The sequence below is a fragment of the Podarcis melisellensis genome (assembly GCF_964234715.1).
Source record: "Podarcis melisellensis genome assembly, chromosome: 2".
In the NCBI taxonomy this organism is placed as follows: domain Eukaryota; kingdom Metazoa; phylum Chordata; class Lepidosauria; order Squamata; family Lacertidae; genus Podarcis; species Podarcis melisellensis.
In genome coordinates, this window is record NC_138529.1 from 20,176,227 (window position 1) to 20,197,768 (window position 21,542).

Here is a 21,542-nt window from a genome sequence, read left to right on the forward strand (position 1 = left end):
TGCTTTTATGCTATAGGGAAGAAGGGGTGAGTGAAAATCCACATCAGGAACAAGGAGGGGGAATAAAGATCTATATTGGGATCTGCTACCCCGATGGATTCTGCCGCCTGAGGCGATACCCGAACTTTGCCCCCTGGGTAGGCCAGCTCTGTACCCCTCAGTGATTACTCCCCAGCCCTAGACTACTTTTTCCTGTTTGGGGCTTGCACACGGGTATCTCTGTACCATTCTTCTGAAAACCATTCTTATTTTAAAAAAATCATGGGAATTGGGCAAGAACAGACATTACTAGCCTTAGTTATGTTCGCAGTGGGCATAATCAGTGCTGGATTTACGTACAGTGGTACCTTGGATTACAAGCACCTCAGGTTACAAACACTTTGGGTTTCAGACTCCGCTAACCCGGAAGTAGTACCTCGGGTTAAGAACTTTACCTCAGGATGAGAATAGAAATCGTGCAGTGGCAGCGCAGTGGCGGGAGGTCCCATTAGCTAAAGTGGTACCTCAGATTAAGGACGGTTTCAGGTTAAGAACGGATCTCTGGAACGAATTAAGTTCGTAACCAGAGATACCACTGTATAAGCTAAACAAGCTATAGCTTAGTGCCCCACTCTTTTGGGGAGGCCCCAAAAATTTAAAGGAAAAAACCTGGATGTACCTTTCCAAAATATAAGATTAAAGAACAAACAAACCTACATACAGCAACAGTGTTTTGTGTTGTGTAGGCTCCTATGATGTAAGTAATGGGCCCCGCCTGCTAGCCTGCTCCCTAAAATATCACCGGTTTGCTCATATCTATATATAGGGTGCCTACATTCTGCATGTGCAAATGGCTTTAGATACCTATTAGGTCCATAAATTACCATATAGCATATATTCAACACAAAAAACAGCAACAATTTGTTGTTGACAAAGGACAGCTGGACATATAAAGGGCCCCATTACCTTCAGTAGCTTAGGGCCTCATCAAACCTAAATCTGGCCCTGGGCATAATGGAGGCTTGTGCTTTTGAGGGGGGGTTGTGTGGCTATCAATTTCCATTCTTCAAAAATTAATAATGCAAAGATATGCCAGACTGATATTTAGCTAAACTGAAATCTTAATTAAAAGGTATCGTGCAAGGCTTCCTGATTTTAAAAAAAGCCCTAATGTATGTACAGTGGTACCTCGGGTTACATATGCTTCAGGTTACATACACTTCAGGTTACAGATTCCACTAACTCAGAAATAGTACCTCAGGTTAAGAACTTTGCTTCAGGATAAGAACAAAAATCGTATTCTGGCGGCACGGTGGCAGCAGGAGGCCCCATTAGCTAAAGTGATGCTTCAGGTTAAGAACAGTTTCAGATTAAGAAAGGACCTCTGGAACAAATTAAGTACTTAACCTGAGGTACCACTGTACTGCGATTATAGGCTCCAAGATCATCCCCACATATGTTGAGACAATTGCTCTTCCAAACTACCATATTTACTCGAGTGTAATGCGTCATTGAATCAAATGCGTCACCTCAGTTTTCAGAACCTTAAAACTCGGAAAAGTATCAGCTGGCGGATGTAAATGCGCCATCGAATCTAATACAGTGGTACCTCGGGTTACAAACACTTTGGGTTGCAGACTCCGCTAACTCGGAAGTAGTACCTCGTGTTAAGAACTTTACCTCAGGATGAGAACAGAAATTGTGGGGTGGCAGTGGGAGGCCCCATTAGCTAAAGTGGCACCTCAGGTTAAGAACAGTTTCAGGTTAAGAACGGACCTCCGGAACGAATTAAGTTCGTAACCAGAGGTACCACTGTACGCACCTTCAATTTCGCAACATAATTTGGCCAAAAAAGGTGAACATTGGCTTTGAATAAATACGGTAAGTTGCTGAAATTGCAATGTGCTTTCAGTATGTGGCAATCAGTGGAAATGGGCATGTTCTGATCTTTTGGGCCACCAGAAACAAAAAGGCTAGATTGTGATTGAGTGAGGAGCAAACTGAAGTGGGGAATATAGTGTTAGGGGCTACCCACCAAAACATCACCACTTAGGCCTGCCATGACTTCCTTCAAATAATTCTGGGCACTGTGATTTGTTAAGGTTACTCATGTGTTTCAAATGGGCATTGAATGCACTTTAAATGTATGGTTTGGCTCTTCCCCTAGTTTAAGAGCTGAATGAAAGGAGGACATGACAGAATTGTATAACTTTATGCACGGTGTAGAGGAAGGCAATCGAGAGGACTGTTCTTCTCTTCCTCCTCTGTCTCTGTCTCTCTCTCTCTCCTTCATTCAATGAAGCCCAAAAGTAGAAGATTCAGGATAAACAAATTACGGCTGCCATACGTCCAGATTTCCCTGGACATTACTGGAATTTCAAAGGTGGAATATTGATGTCCGGGGGGAATTTATGAAAAGCTCAGCAACTTTGGGGTTTGTATATAGAGAGCTTCTGGCTTTTACTTTTTGAAAGATGGCAACCCTATTGCCACAAAACTGACAAACCCACCACACCCCTAATTGAGCTAACAAGCTTCCCACACCAGCAGTGACTGTGGATGTATAACAGGGTTATGTTTGCTTACCAGTTTTTCCACTGTAAAAGGAAATACTGTACGGATTAAACAAAACATGAGCGGAGATTTTGATGAAATTTATGATTCCACAACAAAGCTTCATGTGGAAGCAGACAAGCACACTTCCTAAGAGGAAAATAAAATTCTAGAAAGAAGGGAACCAGCTTGTGCAGAACTAAAGATGCACGTCTTATTCCAGGAAGACCATAAATATCCATTCCACCGTCCCCACATGCCTATTCATTCCATTTCCCCATTGGCTGGATAATTAACACAATCACTCCATGCATTAATTTATTCAAGTTTCTTTTGGAATTCCCTCTCACTGGGAGACAGAGAAGCTGAATGGTATTTCGACACTGCCTGGCGTGTGTCTTGTGATACGGAGAACGCCTTTGTTACAGCATCCTTTGTCTCCATGTTATGGAACAGTGTGCACTGTAGTGTTGCAGTTCTTAGTGAATGTACAGACTTACGGCAGCTCTGTATTTATTGTGATTAATTAATTTATTTATATGGTACCATCTGCATTCAGAGTGCTTTAGAAAGGGAATGAGGGTGACAGGTCTCTGCCCCAAGTGGCCTGCAATCTAAAAAGGGACTTGAGGGAGGCAGCAGAGAAGGGGAAGAGATATGGAGATGGGGCAAACAAGGCAAGAACGTATTTCAATTTCACACAGTACCTAGAGTATTTACGGTTTGTGTCACTAGCTTGCCCAAATCTCTCGTACAGCGACGTACATGCACATCTAGGTTATTCCATGAGGTTTTTTTGCCCGTTGTAAGAGTGGATGTATTGCTTTTCTGCGAGAGTCTCTGTCTATTGTGCTGGACTGAGTTTGTGAGACAGCTGTGCAACTTGGTGTGTGAACTCCATTAATCCAGCTAACATGCCTAGGTTTGAACTGCAAGAAACAAGTTGCATCGCTCAAACTCACTGATTTGTGTACATTATTATACCCTGGCTGTGTGTTAAAAGATTTAGACCACCACCCACCCACTCCCATATCCCAAATCATAGAAGAAGAAGAAGAAGAAGAAGAAGAAGAAGAAGAAGAAGAAGAAGAAGAAGAAGAAGAAGAAGAAGAAGAAGAAGAAGAAGAAGAAGATAATCTCCACTGGTTTTTAATCTGGAGGGTTGAAGGAGCCATTTCTCTCCCAGTGCTGGGAAGAAAAGTGTCGGTGCTTTTTATATTGTGGTCTTAAACACACTTAAGCGTCAAGAAAAATAAACAAGAGATTTACCCTTGGAGGGCTGTTGGGGATTTTTAGTCAATTTCATAAAGACTACAGAACAGAGAGCAAATTCCCCAAGCAGAATTTGAACCAGCAACCTCAGGGCACAGCAGATTCCCCATTAAATCCTGTCCCTTGCCCAATGGCGGGTGCCCTATGTTTATGGCCCCAGCATAAGCCCCACATGACAGGTTTATCCCTCTCTTTGGCGATACGGGCAGTATTTCATCTCCCCTGGTGACAGCTTGATCCATGTAAGATCTCAGTCTATTGTCAGAGATTTGTTTAGAGAGGCCTGATGCTGGCCTCTTTTGATCTGTCTATCTAAGGAATTTATTACCTGGACCCTGTCCCTGTAGCCTGTGAATTCCTCACATTGTCACACACGCACGCAAACACACACGCCATGAGGCGAGGTGCACAACACAGGCCTCTTCCTGAAAACTGTAGCACTGAAGGATTAAAGGACTTGCCCGTCATGGACTGATTGTACTACCAACCTTACTGTATGCTTGTGCAACATGGACCACTTATAAACACCATCTCCAACTCCTCAAAAGATTCCATCAACGGTGTCTCTGAAAAATTCTACACATCACCTGCAAAGACAGGCAAACTAATGCTAGTGTACTGGATGAAGCAAAGATCACCAGTGTCAAAGCAACAATTCTTCAACATCAGCTTTGTTGGACTGGTCATGTTGTGCGGATGCTGGATTATCATCTTCCAATGCAACTACTCTATTCCAAACTTTAAAATGGTAAGCATAATGCTGGTGGACAACAAAAGAGGTTTAAAGACTCTCTCAAGGCAAATGTAAAAAAATGTAGTATCAACACTGACAAACTGGGAAACACTGGCCTGCGAGCGCTCCAGTTGGAGGACAGTCTTTACAAAAGGTGTCATGGACTTTGAAGATGCTTGAACTCAGGAGGAAAGGGAGAAATGTGATAAGAGGAAGGCACGCTTGGCAAACCCTCACTGTGATTAACTCCTGCCTGGAAACCTATGTCCCCAGTGTGGAAGGATGTGTGGATCCAGAAGTGGCCTCCACAGTCACTTACGGACTCACTGTTAAGACTGTTCATGGAAGACAATCTTACTCGGCTATGAGTGATCACCAGAGGAGAAGAAGGATGCAGAAGAATGGTGGGAGGAACCATCTGAGGAAGCACCAAGGGAAGAAGACTCAGAGAGCGGGCAGTGGTGGTGGGATGGCGATGAGTGGTCAAAGGGAGAAAATTGGGAAGAGGGAACAGGTCTTAGTGAGCTGGGAGAGTTGGTGGCAGAGAGTAGTCCAGAATCAGAGCAAAGTATTGGAAGACGCAAGAATTACCCACACTGGAAGAATGGCAGACGAAAGTGATCGACTTTATGGGATTGGCAGAAATGACCGGCAGAATCCGGGACCAAGAGAAAGAGACGGTGGAGGAAGATTGGAAGAAATTTAAAGTTTATCTTAAGAACAGTTGTAAAATTGTTGAGTGCTAAAATGTCAAGGGGAAGGAAGATGCAGAATTGCAGCTGAAACTGTCTGATGAATTAAGATGAAACTGAGAAAAAATAAGTTATAAATATAATGGGACCAAGGGGTTGCTGAAAAACTGTAAAATAAGGATGCAGAGAGGGGGAGGTATGGGGAAGTCCATGAAAGAAGGTTTATGAAAAGGAGGATATGAAAATATACATGTTTGTATGTGTTTGTTTGTTTTGCTTGTTTTAAAATGAAAAACCAATAAAAAAATTTTATAAAAGAAAAACAGAATCAGAGGCAGAAGCTGAAACAGGCAAGTCGGAGGAAGGAAGTCAAGAGTCAGAGATGAGTCAGGCTGGTGGCAGCAGTTGGTGGTCCCCTAAAGCAGATGGATAGAAGATTGCCTGCTCTTGATTGCATAACTTGGAGTATGTAACTTGGGGTTTTTCTCTGGATCCTTTTATGTCGCTTGAGGCTCAGGTGGCCTGAGTGGCGCACAGTGCTTTCCATCAGCTTCGGCTAGTGGCCAAGCTATACCTATATCTGGACAGGGATGGCCTAACGTCTGTTGTCTATGCTCCGACAACCTCTAGGTTAGATTACAGTGGTACCTCGGGTTACATACGCTTCAGGTTACATACGCTTCAGGTTACAGACTCTGCTAGCCCAGAAATATTACCTCAGGTTAAGAACTTTGCTTCAGGATGAGAACAGAAATCGTGCTTCGGCGGCGCGGCGGCAGCAGGAGGCCCCATAAGCTAAAGTGGTGCTTCAGGTTAAGAGCAGTTTCAGGTTAAGAACAGACCTCCGGAATGAATTAAGTACTTAACCCAAGTACGTATGGCAGCTCAACAACTTCTGTGTCCAGGTTTTCACTTTTTGAAATCTGGCAGCCCTAGATTACTGCAATGTGTTATAAGTAGGGCTGCCTCTGAAGATGGTTTGGAAACTTCAGCTGGTGCAGAATTTGGCAGCCAGGTTGCTCACCAGGGGAAGGCGGTTTGAGCATATTACACCGATCTTGGTCCGACTGCGCTGGTTGCCAATTACCGGTACTTTCCAGGCACAATTCAAAGTGCTGGTTTGGGCTTATAAAGCCTTAAATGACCCAGGACTGCAATGGGTTAAAGGACCACCTCTCCCCATATGAACTGACCCAGACCCTGTGATCATCATCTGAGGCCCTTCTTCATGAGAGTTCTCAAGGCTGGCAACATGAGAATGGGTTTTTTCTGTGGTAGCTGCCTGTTTGTGGTATGCTCTCCCCAGGGAGGCTCGCCTGGTACCTTCCTTGCATATCTTTAGGCATCAGGAGAAATTGTTTCCCTTTAACCAGACCTTTGGCTTTGGCTGATTAACAGTCTATGTCCTTTTGAATGTGTTTGTGGGAGGTACTGGTTTATTCTTGTTTTTACAGTGTGTCCTTATTTTGTATTTTTATGTTGCGAACCGCCCTGTGATCTTTGCGTGAAGGTCAGTATACAAATTAAATGAATAAATTAAACTAAAAATAAACAAACATACACAGGTTCCGGAAACAGTAGGAATGACCTCAGAGAAGTACCGCTGCTTTGAGATGGTCAGCGCCTCCTGTACTGAACTGACAAGTTTATGCAGACCTAGCAACTATCCGCTCGTGGGATCAGCACCCTGAATGTGTGAAAGGTACTCTGAAAAGCACCCCGACTTCGTACGGTGCCAATGCATTTTGGGAAATGAGAAGTGCCATCTTGATTGGACAATATTTACCTTCTCCTTCCCTGCCAAGCTTGATTCACTTGCTCAAATAATCCAGAACTTTTTCGCACTGCAAGAACTTCCCCACAATGTCCGTTTACATGCTGAAAATCACTTTGAGCACAATTATCTATGTGGCATATATAACTAAAATGACTGGGACACAGATTGTGCAGCTTGTCTGGTGTTGAGGAAATTATCTTGCACTAAAAAGAGGCGGCTAGTTTAACCAGGCATGTAGGGCTTGTGCAAATGATATTATGTTATATTATAATCCGGTTGCCAGATTATATTATGCTACATCTGGTGGTCAACACAGACTACCAGACTATGTTGTCTCTGCCCGGTCTAATTGTCCCTTGGGCTGGACGGAAACATGAAAACTGCTGATTAGCCCTTGCTAACTCCAGACACAAGCAATTTGCATCTTCTTCACTTCAGTGGCTCCATCGAACAAAAAGAACCTTCTTTGTTTTCTAATACCCGTGACCCCATTTCCAGCGGAAACAGTAGGGATCAGACACGGGGGGCTTTGAGGGGTTAGGGGCCGGAGGAGAAGGGGGTGGTGATTTAAAGTAGCACGGCCATGCTGGATGTCTAGGGAACCAAAGCCACTGTTTTTCTTTTGCTGGATTGGATGGGGGGCAGGAATCAATGATTTCAGAAATAACACAGTTTTTAAAATTATGTTTTAAAATATAATTTAAGTCTGAAGTGTTTGTTGTTAAAGTTATGTTACGTGCCCTTAAAAAATGGTTTAATATGAAATCTGACTTAAAACATAAACCAGCATGTTTCAGTCTATTTGCAACTTGAAAAACAACAACCCCAAGCTGCATTTATAATCCTCTAGAAAACACTGATTTAATGAATCATACTTTTCTATGTAAAAAGGGGGGGGTGAAACTTTTGAGGTGAAACATTATAAAAATTAGACACACAATAGGCCGTTTCGGCAAATTATGGATATTTATGACTCACCTGAGCAGCAGAGACATTTAGGGAATAATCAACTGCCATCCTAAGTGCAGTAGGATGTGACTCCTATTGAAATCAAGGGAACTTACTTCTGAATAAAACAGCATAAAATTGGATTAAGCAATGTTATGTTCTATTGACTTCAATGTTGAAGTATTAGGTTGATGTTTTACTCTCCCATCTTCTGAAGAAACACTATTCTAACCCAATATTCTTGATTCTGGGTGGTACTGGGAATTTAGTAAATGGTCTTGTTTAGTGCCTTTGCATAAGCACACGGAAAACCAAAAAGAAATTCCTTACCTTCAGACCTGTCTGCTTTGTAGTGCAAAAAAAAAGGGTGCATGATTACTGTCCAAAGGTTTTGGATTACGCTCCTAGTTTCCATAAAGGCTCTACTGCAAACCGGTTATGCTTTGGTTGTCACACAGCACCAATGCACCCACCTCCACATTCAGGAAACACATGGATCACGCAACCGGGAAAATTCATTTCATTGTGATTTAAAACCACCTCGATTTAAATCAATCCAACATGCCCTTGATCACAGATGCGAATGTCGGCATGCAGTAGGAGATCAACAGAATTCTAGCAGTGGTGCACACGGAGCGACGCGTTCGTTCTTTTATTTATGTAGCAATTCATATCCCCTCTGGATTCCACTTTCTGCCCTTCACAGGTGACTAATCCGTTTCCGTGTCTGTCTATTCCATTTCATTTTTCAACGAACTCCAGCCCAAGGTTGTTGTATTTTTGGATGAGGATAAGCCCAAAGAAAGGTTAAAAACTACTACGAAAGCCTCCACCTTGGATTTTTTAAAAAAATGCTATCAGATGTAGGTTAAGGCCAGCGTTATGACTTTTATACATCATTGCAAACTTATAACACAAAGCATAAAAGCTGCTACACAGTCAGGAGTGCCAACTTGGCCCTGCAACCGTGAATACCAGGAGCTGTGGGTGCCATGCAACGTGCATAGCCCTGGCACCGAAATTTGTGGGTGCCCAGTCCCTTCATTGGGAATTTTGTGGGTGCTCAGGCACCCAGGGCCCCAGGGTGGGTTTGGCTTCCTCCATTCGCTTGTATTATCATTTCCCACAGAGCAAAAACATGGGTTTGACCTTTCACAAATTTGCACTAGTGAGGTTTGTACTCAGATGGGATCAGGACAAGAGGGTGGAGGTGATCAGCTGGAAGCAAGAGGGAGATATCCAGGGGAATAAGAAATCCTGTTGCTGGCTTATGGGGATGACTGTTCTGAAAGAGAATGTGGGGCATGTATCTGTACATGTACACATATGCTCAGAAGGCTGAGAAGTTGGGTGGGCATTCAAGGTCCAAGCATGTCCCGGTCTGTGTTTGAATGCAGATGTGTAGGGCTGGATTTAGGTTTGATGAGGCCCTAAGCTACTGCAGGTAATGGGGCCCTTTATGTGTCCTGCTGGGATGCGGGTGGCTCTGTGGGTTAAACCACAGAGCCTAGGAATTGCCGATCAGGTCGGTGGTTCAAATCCCTGTGATGGGGTGAGCTCCCGTTGCTCAGTCCCTGCTCCTGCCAACCTAGCAGTTCAAAAGCACGTCAAAAGTGCAAGTAGATAAATAGGTACCGCTCTGGCGGGAAGGTAAACAGCGTTTCCGTGCGCTGCTCTGGTTCACCAGAAGTGGCTTAGTCATGCTGGCCACATGACCCGGAAGCTGTACGCCAGCTCCTTCGGCCAATAAACCGAGATGAGCGCCGCAACCCCAGAGCAGTCACGACTGGACCTAATGGTCAGGGGTCCCTTTACCTTTTTATATGTCCAGCTGTCCTTTGTCAACAACAAATTGTCACTGTTTTTTTGTGTTGAATATAAGCTATATGGTAATTTATGGACCTAATAGGCATCTAAAGCCATTTACACATGTTACCATGCAACCAGTCCATGCAAAATGTAGGCACCTTATATATAGAAATGAGCAAACCAGTGATATTTTAGGGAGCAGGCTAGCAGGCGGGGCCCATTACTTACATCATAGGAGCCTACACAACACAAAACACTGTTGCTGTATGTAGGTTTTATTTTATTTGTTTTTTATCTTATATTTTGGAAATGTACATCCAGGGGTTTTTTAACCTTTAATAATAATAAATGTTGGAAATGTAATGAGAAGGTACATTCTTTCACCTTTCGTGGACGTGCCCAAGGATTAAGGCTTTCTGGGAGATGATCTACAATGAAATGAAAAAGGTATTTAAATATACCTTTCTGAAGAAACCAGAGGCCTTTCTCCTGGGCATGGTCGGCCAGTTGGTGCCAAAGAAGGATAGAACTTTCTTTATGTATGCAAAAACAGCAGCAAGAATACTCATCGCAAAGTATTGGAAGACACAAGATTTACCCACCCGGGAAGAATGGCAGATGAAGCTGATGGACTACATGGAACTGGCGGAAATGACCAGCAGAATCCGCGACCAGGGAGAAGAGTCGGTAGAAGAAGATTGGAAGAAATTTAAAGACTATTTACAGAAACATTGTAAAATTAAGGAATGTTAGAAGGATGCTGGAATGAAGTTATGTGGTTTTAGCAGTAATGTAATAGAATTAAGTAAAATTGGACTATGAATAGGTGAGAATGTAAAGATACAATATATTAAGATAAATTATTAAGATAAAAGCAAAAATGGAAAGGATTTGCTGAAACAATTAATTGAATTAGAATACAAAAAAGGGAGGTGTGAGGAGGTCAGGGAAACAAGCAAATGAAAGATAAGATATGGAAAGATTGATTTGTTTTTAATTGTTTTTATTTTTCTTTGTATTTTGTATTTTCTGTTTTCTTTTTATTTATATTTTTGTAATTCTTTGAAACTTTAATAAATATTATTTCAAAAAAAAGAGAGAGAGAGGGTGTCACAATCGTCCCACCATCGCCAGATTAGCCAGCGGGATTGCAGCTTCATTAAGAATCAGTTTGGATCAGTTATTTACAGGTTCTCAGATGTCTTTAAAATGAAAATTTAAAAATCCAAAATATATATATAAAAAAATTTTTTGGGGGGCCAAGAGAGTGGGGCCCTAAGCTATAGCTTGTTTAGCTTATACTTAAATCTGGCACTGTGTGTAGCTGGTTGGGAAAGCAGAATTCAGCTGCGTTGTATGGGAAGCAGGGAGAGAATGGTTAAGCAGCATATGCTCTGTTACCAAATTGATTAATAATGTAAATTTAATTAAGCAGAATTAATGCAACATGTGTTAATTACATTTCAATAAAGAAAAATTGCTGATGCTGCCTGCTCTGTATTTCCCGCCCAGACCTATCTGATTTCTTCAAGTTTATCTTCTTGACCTTTTTCGGGGGGGGCACACATTCTTCAGATTGTTGTGAACTTGGGTTGTTTGGTCGTCTGAATTAAACTACTTTTGAGACACTGTTAGGTGTGTCACAGTGGAGGGAGTGCAGTCAAGAGAATCAGGCCCGTAACGTTGCGTACAACCAACATGATTTAACTATACAGTAAAGAATTTGGGTCATTCATCCTCCCATCCACCCTCATGGGTAATCTCAGGGTTGTGGGTTCGAGTTTCACGTGGGGCATGAAGAATCCAGCATTGCAGGGGTCGGGCTAGATGATCCTCGTGGTCCTTTTCAACTCTACAGTTCTATGGCTATACCTTATACTTTTGTCCCCATGTGACTCTTGTATTGCTATGTCCTTGCCTCACCCTCACAGCCCTTCTGCACATACAGTGGTACCTCTGGTTACAAACTTAATTCATTCTGGAGGTCCGTTCTTAACCTGAAACCGTTCTTTTTTAAAATCATTATTATTGTTAAAATAATTCAACATTAATACACATACAAACATACATTTCATACAACATACCTACATACCTACAACATACCTACACCCAATCCCACAGATAATTCCCATCACTATCCACCACCCCTAACCCTTTGTGTTAGACTTCCAAATTGCAATCAATTGCAATTTCTTTCCACTTCTATTACTTTATTTCACACACCTTTAACCTAATTTCATACTTCTTTTTCTATTACACATTGTTATCCATCTTATTTAGTATTCCAGTATTTGAAACGAAACTTGTTTATTCTAATAGGAGTTCTGATTTTTCGATATAGTTTTGCAAGTATCTTTTAAACACCTTCCAGTCCTTGTCTGCCTTCTCTTTTGAGATCCTTCCAATTTTGGATATATTGTAGTACCGTTCTTAACCTGAGGTACCACTTTAACTGGGACGCTGGTGGTGCTGTGCTCTAAACCACTGAGCCTAGGGCTTGCTGATCGGAAGGTTGGCAATTCGAATCCCCGTGACGGGGTGAGCTCCCGTTGCTCGGTCCCTGCTCCTGCCAACCTAGTAGTTTGAAAGCACCTCAAAGTGCAAGTAGATAAATAGGTACCACTCCAGCGGGAAGGTAAACGGCATTTCCGTGCACTGCTCTGGTTCACCGGAAGCAGATTAATCATGCTGGCCACATGACCCGGAAGCTGTACGACGGGTCCCTCGGCCAATAAAGTGAGATGAGCGCCACAATCCCAGAGTCGGTCACGACTGGACCTAATGGTCAGGGGTCCCTTTACCTTTAAGATGTAGGTATTTTCCCCCCTTTGCTGGAGTAGGTGTTTCAATGCAGCCCCCTTCCTGATTCAGGAAGAGATTTGCAATGAACCCTGCCAAACGCAGGAGGATTTAACCCCATGCTCCTCAGCTCTTAAGTGGGGGTTAGATCCTGTTGTATTGGCTGCCCATGCCAACTAATGCAGGGGACCTGTGCAGCCAACGCAGAACTGAACCCCATTGCACTGTCCATAAATGGATATCACTGTGGGTACAGTTTGAGGGAAGTGGCCTCGCAGGCCAACTAGAACCCACTGGAAGGCCAAGATTGGCCCATGGGCTGAAGGTTCCCCACCCCTGGTCAATAAGGATTGACACCAGGTGTCCAGAACTGGGGTCTCCCAGTGCTACCTCCCAGAGCTACTTGTCAGAAATTGAACCTGGGACCTTTTGCATGCAATCTCTTCTTCTTCTTCTTCTTCTTCTTCTTCTTCTTCTTCTTCTTCTTCTTCTTCTTCTTCTTCTTCTGTGATCACTCATAGCTGAGTAAGATTGTCTTCCATAAACACGGTTTTAACAGTGAGTCCATAAGTGACTGTGGAGGCCAATTCTGGATTCACACATCCTTCCACAGTGGGGACATAGGTTTGGGCGTGGAGGGGAGTTGATCATGGTGAGGGTTTGCCAAGTGTGCCTTCCTCTTAGTGCATTTCCCCCTTTCATCCTGAGTTCAAGCGTCTTCAAAGCCCATGACACCTTCGGTCAAGGCTGTTCTCCAACTGGAGCGCTCGCAGGCCAGTGTTTCCCAGTTTGTCAGTGTTGATACTACATTTTTTAAGATTTGCCTTGAGAGAGTCTTTGAACCTCTTTTGTTGACCACCAGCATTACGCTTTCCGTTTTTAAGTTTGGAATAGAGTAGTTGCTTTGGAAGACGATAATCAGGCATCCGCACAACACAACCAGCTTAACAAAGTTGATGTTGAAGAATTGTTGTTTTGACACTGGTGAACTTTGCTTCTTCCAGTACACTGGCATTAGTTCGCCTGTCTTCGCAGGTGATGTGTGAAATCTTTTGGAGACACCATTGAAGGAATCGTTTGAGGAGTTGGAGATGGTGTTTATAAGTGGTCCATGTTTCACAAGCATACAGTAAGTTTGGTCTATCACTGAGATAGCCATAATACAAAGGCTATTGTTCATACATCATTCACTCATCAGTGACAAGAATAACACCCATGTCTGAAAAACACAAGACAACTGAATTTTCCTGGAATTCAGGGGTAAAAGAACCAATGCCTGGAAAGGATAGGGTTAAAACCTCACCGGGTTTTTTTCTTCTTGTCTGTTTTTGTGGAATATAAGGAGCCTCAAAGCAACGTTTTCTTCCTGGCGCAAAATTTTATGGACTTTGAACAAGTCTCCTCTTAATTGCCTTTTCACTTAAGTAAACAGTCCTGGTCATTTTAATCTTTCTTCATGCTTTATTTATAAGTCAGATTGATTCTCAGAATCCAGCGGGCCAGCTCACATGAGCCAGGGGGACAACTGCTCACAACTGCTAGTTGCTGAATGAAGGTTTTGTGTGTGCGAAAAAAGCTGCAAATCGGCAGTGCATCACTTTAAACATTAAGGTAGCACAGAAGGAGGATTCAGGAAGGGGTTAACCGTTAGAAAGTTAACAACCCTTGGGCCCCTCATGCTGTTGGCCAGATGTGCTTTGGCCAAATATGCCTTCCCAAAACGGATCCCAAAACTATATTCTTCAAGGCAGCAGTTTAAAGCTTGCCTCCTCTGTCTTCCCCAGGACATGGTTTGAAGGTAGATGAGGTCATCACCTTGCTCAAACTAAGCAGGTCTGGCTCTGATCTGTGCTTGGATGGGTGACTGCCTGTAAAATGAATGGATGCTGTTCCTGGGTTCCATAACAGAAGGAGCAGAGGGTATAAATGTAAGAAAATAAAATAGTAAAACAAGCAGCCCTGAAGCAGATGCCTTAACAGATACACAAATAGCTTGACCGTGGGGATGCTTAACTCAGAAGCAAGTCCCATTCGGGTGAACAGGCTTCTAGATGCACAGGGTGTTTGCATGCGTTGAAGCAAGGCGGTTGGGCGGTTTTTGCTTAAACCAATTGGAACATGCATTGGCCAGAATTAATAGTTAATCTGGCCCCCTGCAGTCATATTCCACTGATGTGAAGATGCACAACAAAAAAAGCTTCCTTGGATTTGCAGGTTACTGAAGCAAAAGGACATTAGGTGAAAGATCTCAGGGCCATATTTCTCGGATGCCTTTTGCGTACCTGGGATAGGGTTTTGAAATAATGGCCATTTAGGATGTACAGGCAGATGCCTGAACTAGCCCCAGCTCGTATCGGTGAATTGCTGCTACCCATCAAAAGCCTACAATTATTCGCTGCTTCTCCTTGTTTAATAGCTGTTTGGTATGCTCAGAGCTGCGTTTGTTACATGGGTCTGTGATCGCACCACACAAGTACAGGATTTTTTGCACCTGGAACCGAATCCAGCATCTCAAACGTGTCTGTCTTAATGTTTGGGTTGTGTGTGTTGTTGTTGTTTTTTAAGAGCCTGTATGGATGAGGAGATAAGCTTCAAAAGAAGAAAGCACTGGGTCCTTGTGACATTTCAGAACATTTGAGTACAGGTTGCCCTGCTCAGCACCATATTGCTCTGCACTCCTCATGTAGCCAGCTGTTTCAGGAGGTGTTTTAAAGAAGTTTTTCTGTTTTTAGGAATAATTTTAACCAGTGCTATTCTTCTAGAAAAAGAGATGCTTGGAACTCACCATGAAAGCCTCCCTTGTTCTCTTATAACGGCAATGGCGCCCTCCTGAGAGGTGCCGGAACTGAGTTCCAGAGAGTTCTGACTGGGGGGGAAATCCCTGATTTTAACTACAGTGGACACTCGGGTTGCGAACGCGATCTGTGTAGGATGCATGTTCACAACCCACAGTGTCCGCAACCCACAGTGGTGCAACCAAAATGGTCAAACCAAAATGGAGGGCAACCAAAATGGTCAAAGGCCTGGAAACGATGCCTTATGAGGAACGGCTAAGGGAGATGGGCATGTTTAACCTGGAGAAGAGGAGGTTAAGGGGTGATATGATAGCCATGTTGAAATCTATAAAAGGATGTCACATAGAGGAGGGGGAAAGGTTGTTTTCTGCTGCTCCAGAGAAGCGGACACGGAGCAATGGATCCAAACTACAAGAAAGAAGATTCCACCTAAACATTAGGAAGAACTTCCTGACAGTAAGAGCTGTTCGACAGCAGAATATGCTGCCAAGGAGTGTGGTGGAGTCTCCTTCTTTGGAGGTCTTTAAGCAAAGGCTTGACAGCCATATGTCAGGAGTGCTCTGATGGTGTTTCCTGCTTGGCAGGGGGTTGGACTCGATGGCCCTTGTGGTCTCTTCCAACTCTATGATTCTATGATTCTATGCATGCACGACCACCAAAACCCGGAAGTAACCCGTTCCGGTACTTCCAGGTTTCGGCGGTCCGCAACCTGAAAAAACACAACCTGAAGCGTCTGTAACCCGAGGTATGACTGTAGTGCCTCAGCCGTTATATGGATTGTGATAAGGATCTGGCCGGCTGGGCCAAAAAGGTTCTCCACCTCAGATGTAGACAATATTGAGCTTGATGGACCAGTGCTCTGACTTGCTATAAGGCAGTTTCATTAAAGACTATTTACAGAAACATTGTAAAATTAAGGAATGTTAGAAGGATGCTGGAATGAAGTTTTGCGGTTTAGCAGTAATGTTATAGAATTAAGTAAAATCGGATTATGAATAGGTGAGAATGTAAAGTCACAACGTATTAAGATGAATTATTAAGATAAAAGCAAAGATGGAAAGGATTTGCTGAAATTGCTAACTGAACTAGAATACAAAAAAGGGAGGTGTGAGGAGGTCAGGGAAACAAGTAAATGAAAGACAAGACATGGAAAGATTGAAAAGTTTTTAATTGTTTTTATTTTTCTGTATTTTGTATTTTTTGTTTTCTTTTTTTCTCATTTTTGTAACTTTTTTGAAACTTTAATAAATATTATCTTAAAAAAAAAGACTTGCTATAAGGCAGTTTCCTGTGTTCCATGTGGCGCTCCAGATGTTTCTAGACTACAACTCCCATCATCCTTAACAATTTGCCACACTGGCTGGGGCTGATGGGAGCTGGAGACTCAGCAGCACCCATAGGACCAGAAAGGCTGCTCCTAACTCCCCACTCCCCATTGTATTGGAAAATAGAGGCACTCTGGTCAAGAGAAACGAGCTAAGGCAGCAATAACAGTTTAGCTGCTAATAGCTGCATCTCTGAACACCTAGCCTCCAGACCAGAAGCAAAGTAGCAGAAAAAGTTGTGGTTAAGCCAGATGTCAAAAGTTGAAGCAATGATAAGTGGTTGAAATTATGGACTAGTGGAATGAAATTCACGACATGTGCCACACTTAGGGAAAATTTAGAAAAGATGATGTATAGGTGGTACATCACACTGGCAAAATTAGGGAAAATGTATAAAACAGGAAATAAGGCTTGCTGGAAGTGTAAAATCAAAGAAGGCAATTTCTATCATATGTGGTGGACGTGCGAAGAAATAAAGAAATGTTGGGAACTTATTTATAATGAGTTTAAAAAAATATTTAAATACACTTTCCCCAAAAGTCCAGAGGCCTTCCTACTAGGAATAATTGGGGATGAAATCAAAAAAGAAGATAAGACATTATTCCGGTATGCTACAGTTGCGGCTAGAATATTAATTGCTCAAAATTGGAAAAGTCCAAACACCCCAACGATTAGAGATTGGCAGATAAAATTATTTGAATTTGTTGAATTAGCAAAAATGACACAAAAAATCAGAAACCAAAAAAATACAAAGTTTATTAGTGATTGGAATAAATTTATGGTATATATTGAAGGGAATTATAGAAACTTAAAAACTATAGCAGGTATGATATAGATCTCACGATGTGTAAACCATTAACAATTATCAGCTGCAGGAAAAAGAAAGTATTTATATTACGAAGCCTGAAATCGGGAGGGATGGAGGTCAATAGGTGTGTGGAGGAAAGATTTAAATGTTTAAAGATATAAAGATTTAAGTGTGAAGACAAAGAACTGTAATGGAAACTGATGTTATATTTATGTTATGTTTGGATATTCTTTTTGAAATGGTTGATTTGTTTTCTTTTTTGGTTATCTAGGTGAAACTCAATAAAAAGAAATGGGGGGGGGGGGAGTTGAAGCTTGTAAGGGAAGTATATCCACAGAAGGAAAAAAAGGGCCATCCAGACTACAAATAGAGCAAGGAAGTCCAAAGGGCTTAGCAGAGAAAGAGAGATGTAGTGGAAATTCTCCCCAAATGCATAGTTTAAGGTTGCTCATCAAAGGTTATGGTTGGGTTATGGCTATTTCATAACGGTGGGACAAGCAAGGAAGGAACGAGTTATCAAGCTGCTTATGGGAAACTATAAAAGCATACCCTCCAACATTTCTCCTGTGAAAATAGAGACACCCCCTCCTACATTTCTCCAATGAAAATAGGGGTGTCCCAAGAAGAGAGGGACATTTTGTGATCAAATCAGAAACCAAGAATGCTTCTGTAAATCTGGGACTGTCCCTGGAAAATAGAGACACTTGGAGGGTTTGTGAAGGTAAAAAGGTAAAGGACAAGGACCCCTGGATGGTGAAGTCCAGTCAAAGGCGACTATGGGGTTGAGGCGCTCATCTTGCTTTCAGGCTGAGGGAGCCAGCGTTTGCCCACAGACAGCTTTCCAGGTCATGTGGCCAGCATGACTAAACCGCTTCTGGTGCAATGGTACACCACGACGGAAACCAGAGCGCACCGAAACACCATTTACCTTCCTGCCACAGCGGTACCTATTTATCTACTTTTTTGAACTGCTAGGTTGGCAGGAGCTGGGACAGAGCAATGGGAGCTGACCCTGTCGCGGTTCAAATTACCAACCTTCTGAATGGCAATCCCAAGAGGCTCAGTGGTTTAGACCACCGTGCCACCCGCGTCCCTAGGGTTTGTGAAAGCATATGTGTGACCTGTAATTGGGGTCTCTTGACCACACTGTGAGGTGGATGATGCACCATTCTTGTGCATGAATAAATTCTGTTTTCCTTTGTGAAATATACTCGGAGTCGAGAGTGGATTTCACGCTCTTTATTCAGCTCATAGTGGTGAGGAGGAATGAAAGTTCCCCCAAAATATCTGCTTTATATACATTATTTACACAATGGGTTGTACGTGATTGGCTAATTCCGGGATTCTCCTGTTGGCCAATCAGGTTGTGGATTCACTTCCACCTGGAGCTGGATTGGGTGGCTTGTGTGGACCAATCATACTGCTGCATTGTTCTAGGAGCAATCAGACTGCTGCATTCTGAATCCTATTGTTCCAGGACCAATCAGACTGCTGCATTCTGAATCTATTGTTCTAGGACCAATCAGACTGCTGCATTTTGGATCCTATTCAACTCAGTACATAACACTTTGCTACCCATGGCCTGGTAATTTGAATTGGCTGGGTGATGAACCTTCGTGGCAGAGTGCCATAACACTGCCAGCCCCTTGCTAACCTCTCTCTTCTCTCCCCAGGTCCGGGCCAGTGCCATAGCTCAGGATGCTGACCAGAACTATGATTACGCCAGCAACAGCGTGATTCTACACCTGGACGTGGGCGACGAAGTTTTCATCAAGCTGGACGGAGGGAAGGTTCATGGGGGCAACACCAACAAGTACAGCACCTTCTCTGGCTTCATCATCTACCCAGACTGAGCCCCGCCGGCTCCTGTTTCCCCTCCTCCTTTTTTTTGCCTACCCAAACCCTTTCCCCACTCTGGGTCAGCTTTTATTCCCCCTTGGCTTTACCAACTCCCTGGACCCAGAAGGTCCTTCCAGCAAGGTCCGGCCAATAAGGACTGAAACGGAAACTTGGGGGGGAGGAAGTCCTCCCCCTTGGGTTCATACGACTGTGAAAAGGGGTGGGAAGATTAAGGGATATTTGGTGCATGGGGAAATCCGGGAGGGGGTGGATACAGGGGAACATAATGTCATGGTGGGTGGGCGCTGGTCAGTGGAAGCAAGGCCATGTCCAGGATCGGAGGATGAAGGGAAGGGCGACGGATGGGGAACAAGGCCCAGACTTGCTGCATATTGGCTCTGTAAGTCCATTTCCTTAGCATCCCTTTAGATGTAAGGTACAAATATTTGAAGAGGGGTGGTTTCATTAGTGCAGTCCGGTCCCTTCATCAACGTTTCACAGGAAATGTTTTATTGATTGCATTTATATCTCGCCCTTCTTCCAATGAGCTCAGGAGAGGCTTATACGATTCTCCCTTCCCTCATTTTGCCCTCACAACAACCTTGCGAGGGACTAGGCCCAGAGACCATCCCACAGTCCACCCAGCGAGCTTCGTGGCCAAGTGGGAATTTGAACTTGGGTTTCTCCTATCTTGGTCCAAACACTCTGTTACACCCGCTGCTGACTCAAGATGCCTCATATATATATATTAATTGGTCAATTATGGAGGTGGGATTCATTATCTGTATAAATCATAATGTATCCAACGGGAAGGGGGGAGAGAATGGGGAGGTCTTCTGCGGGAACAGGGGGCAGTACAGTTGAATTTAATTTCCCCGTTCTCCATAGCAGTGTTCCGCCAACATGCCAGCAAGACCATGAACATATACAGTGTGGGATACATCTTTTGCTCTGGTCACGTTGCATGCCAGTAGCAAGAAAAGGTTAGGCTTTTTTTTAAAGCGTGTGTTGTGCAAGGTTCACTGTTTTAAGCCTGCTCCGTTTAAGAAATGGGAGACAAAACCATCCAAATAAAATCTCCAGTCCCCTTCTATATCAAACAGGTGCCCTGAAGACTCTGGAACGAATGGGGAAGGGGGTCGAACCCCAATTCCTCCTACCTTTGTACATTAACCCACAGGTCTGTCTGGGCAGCTGCCAATAGGGCGGTCTTGTGTTGACCTGCATGAAGATATATAGGTATTATCCATGTTTCAGACCTCAAGCTGGGACAAATGGGGGTCTCTGCACCTTTGTGTGTAAATATCTCACCGCAGCCACCCTGAACTGGGGACGGCGGCGACTGCGACAGTCTGTGTCATCATAAAACTTTGTGCTGCAAATGATGGTTCCCACATGCACACCGCAACAGTGCGGGGACATGCTGAAATGACTGGGACAGTTCCTGGCTCAACATTGCTACCAGAGGCTATTAAGGGGTTTTATGGGTGGCAGGGTGTGTTGTGTGCCAAAAGACCACCGCAGACACCCCCAGATGCATAAACCACTGCAAGATAGGTGACCAGAATATATTGCATTTTCCCATTCATGACCTGCTGTTGCAATACCTGCCACGTAAAACCACGCCTCCCCGCAAGATTGTACACCGCTAAAACATGCATTGTCATAATCAGATTTTGAGTGTGTGCTATTCACCCACAAAGTTCACCCTACTTTCAAAACTCTCTGGAAGTGAGTCAGTGTGAACACAAGAGATACCGTATCAAACAGCCATACGACCTGACAGGGCCAGCTCCGCCACACATAAGCAGAGTGAATTGACCTGATTCATTTGGCACCATGAAGGTCAGGGGTGCAGGGAGGTGGATGCAAGAACGGACGTCCAAATTGTTTGGGAGAACACCGCTGTTTTGACTCTCCTTCAGGGAGCTCTGCAACCTAACTTCCGCAGAGCTTAATCTATTAAAGAACAAACATCGCCACCAACCCAAAAAGAATACAACCACATCTTTCCTCCAAAACATGCCCACTTGTGCATGCCTAATCCCTCAGCTTGCACACATGATTTTAAATAAAAAAATTTAATACAGTGGAACCTCGGTTTACGGATGTACTCTGTTCTGGAAGACCATTCGACTTCCAGAACGTTTCTGGAAGCAATTATGTCCGGAAAACTCAGTACAGAAGCCACATGGAACGTTCAGCTTCCAAAA

General features: G+C 43.5%; 1 protein-coding gene across 1 annotated transcript in view; it reads left to right on the forward strand.

Moving 5' to 3' along the window:
• Positions 1-21,031, forward strand: part of C1QL4 (complement C1q like 4) — a 39,477-nt gene extending 18,446 nt beyond the window's left edge. Inside the window, exon 2 of the mRNA XM_081898995.1 lies at positions 19,164-21,031. Coding sequence (XP_081755121.1) covers positions 19,164-19,343 — 180 coding nt within the window. The 3' untranslated portion in view covers positions 19,344-21,031. The remainder of the gene's footprint in view (positions 1-19,163) is intronic.
• Positions 21,032-21,542: the final 511 nt, after the last annotated feature.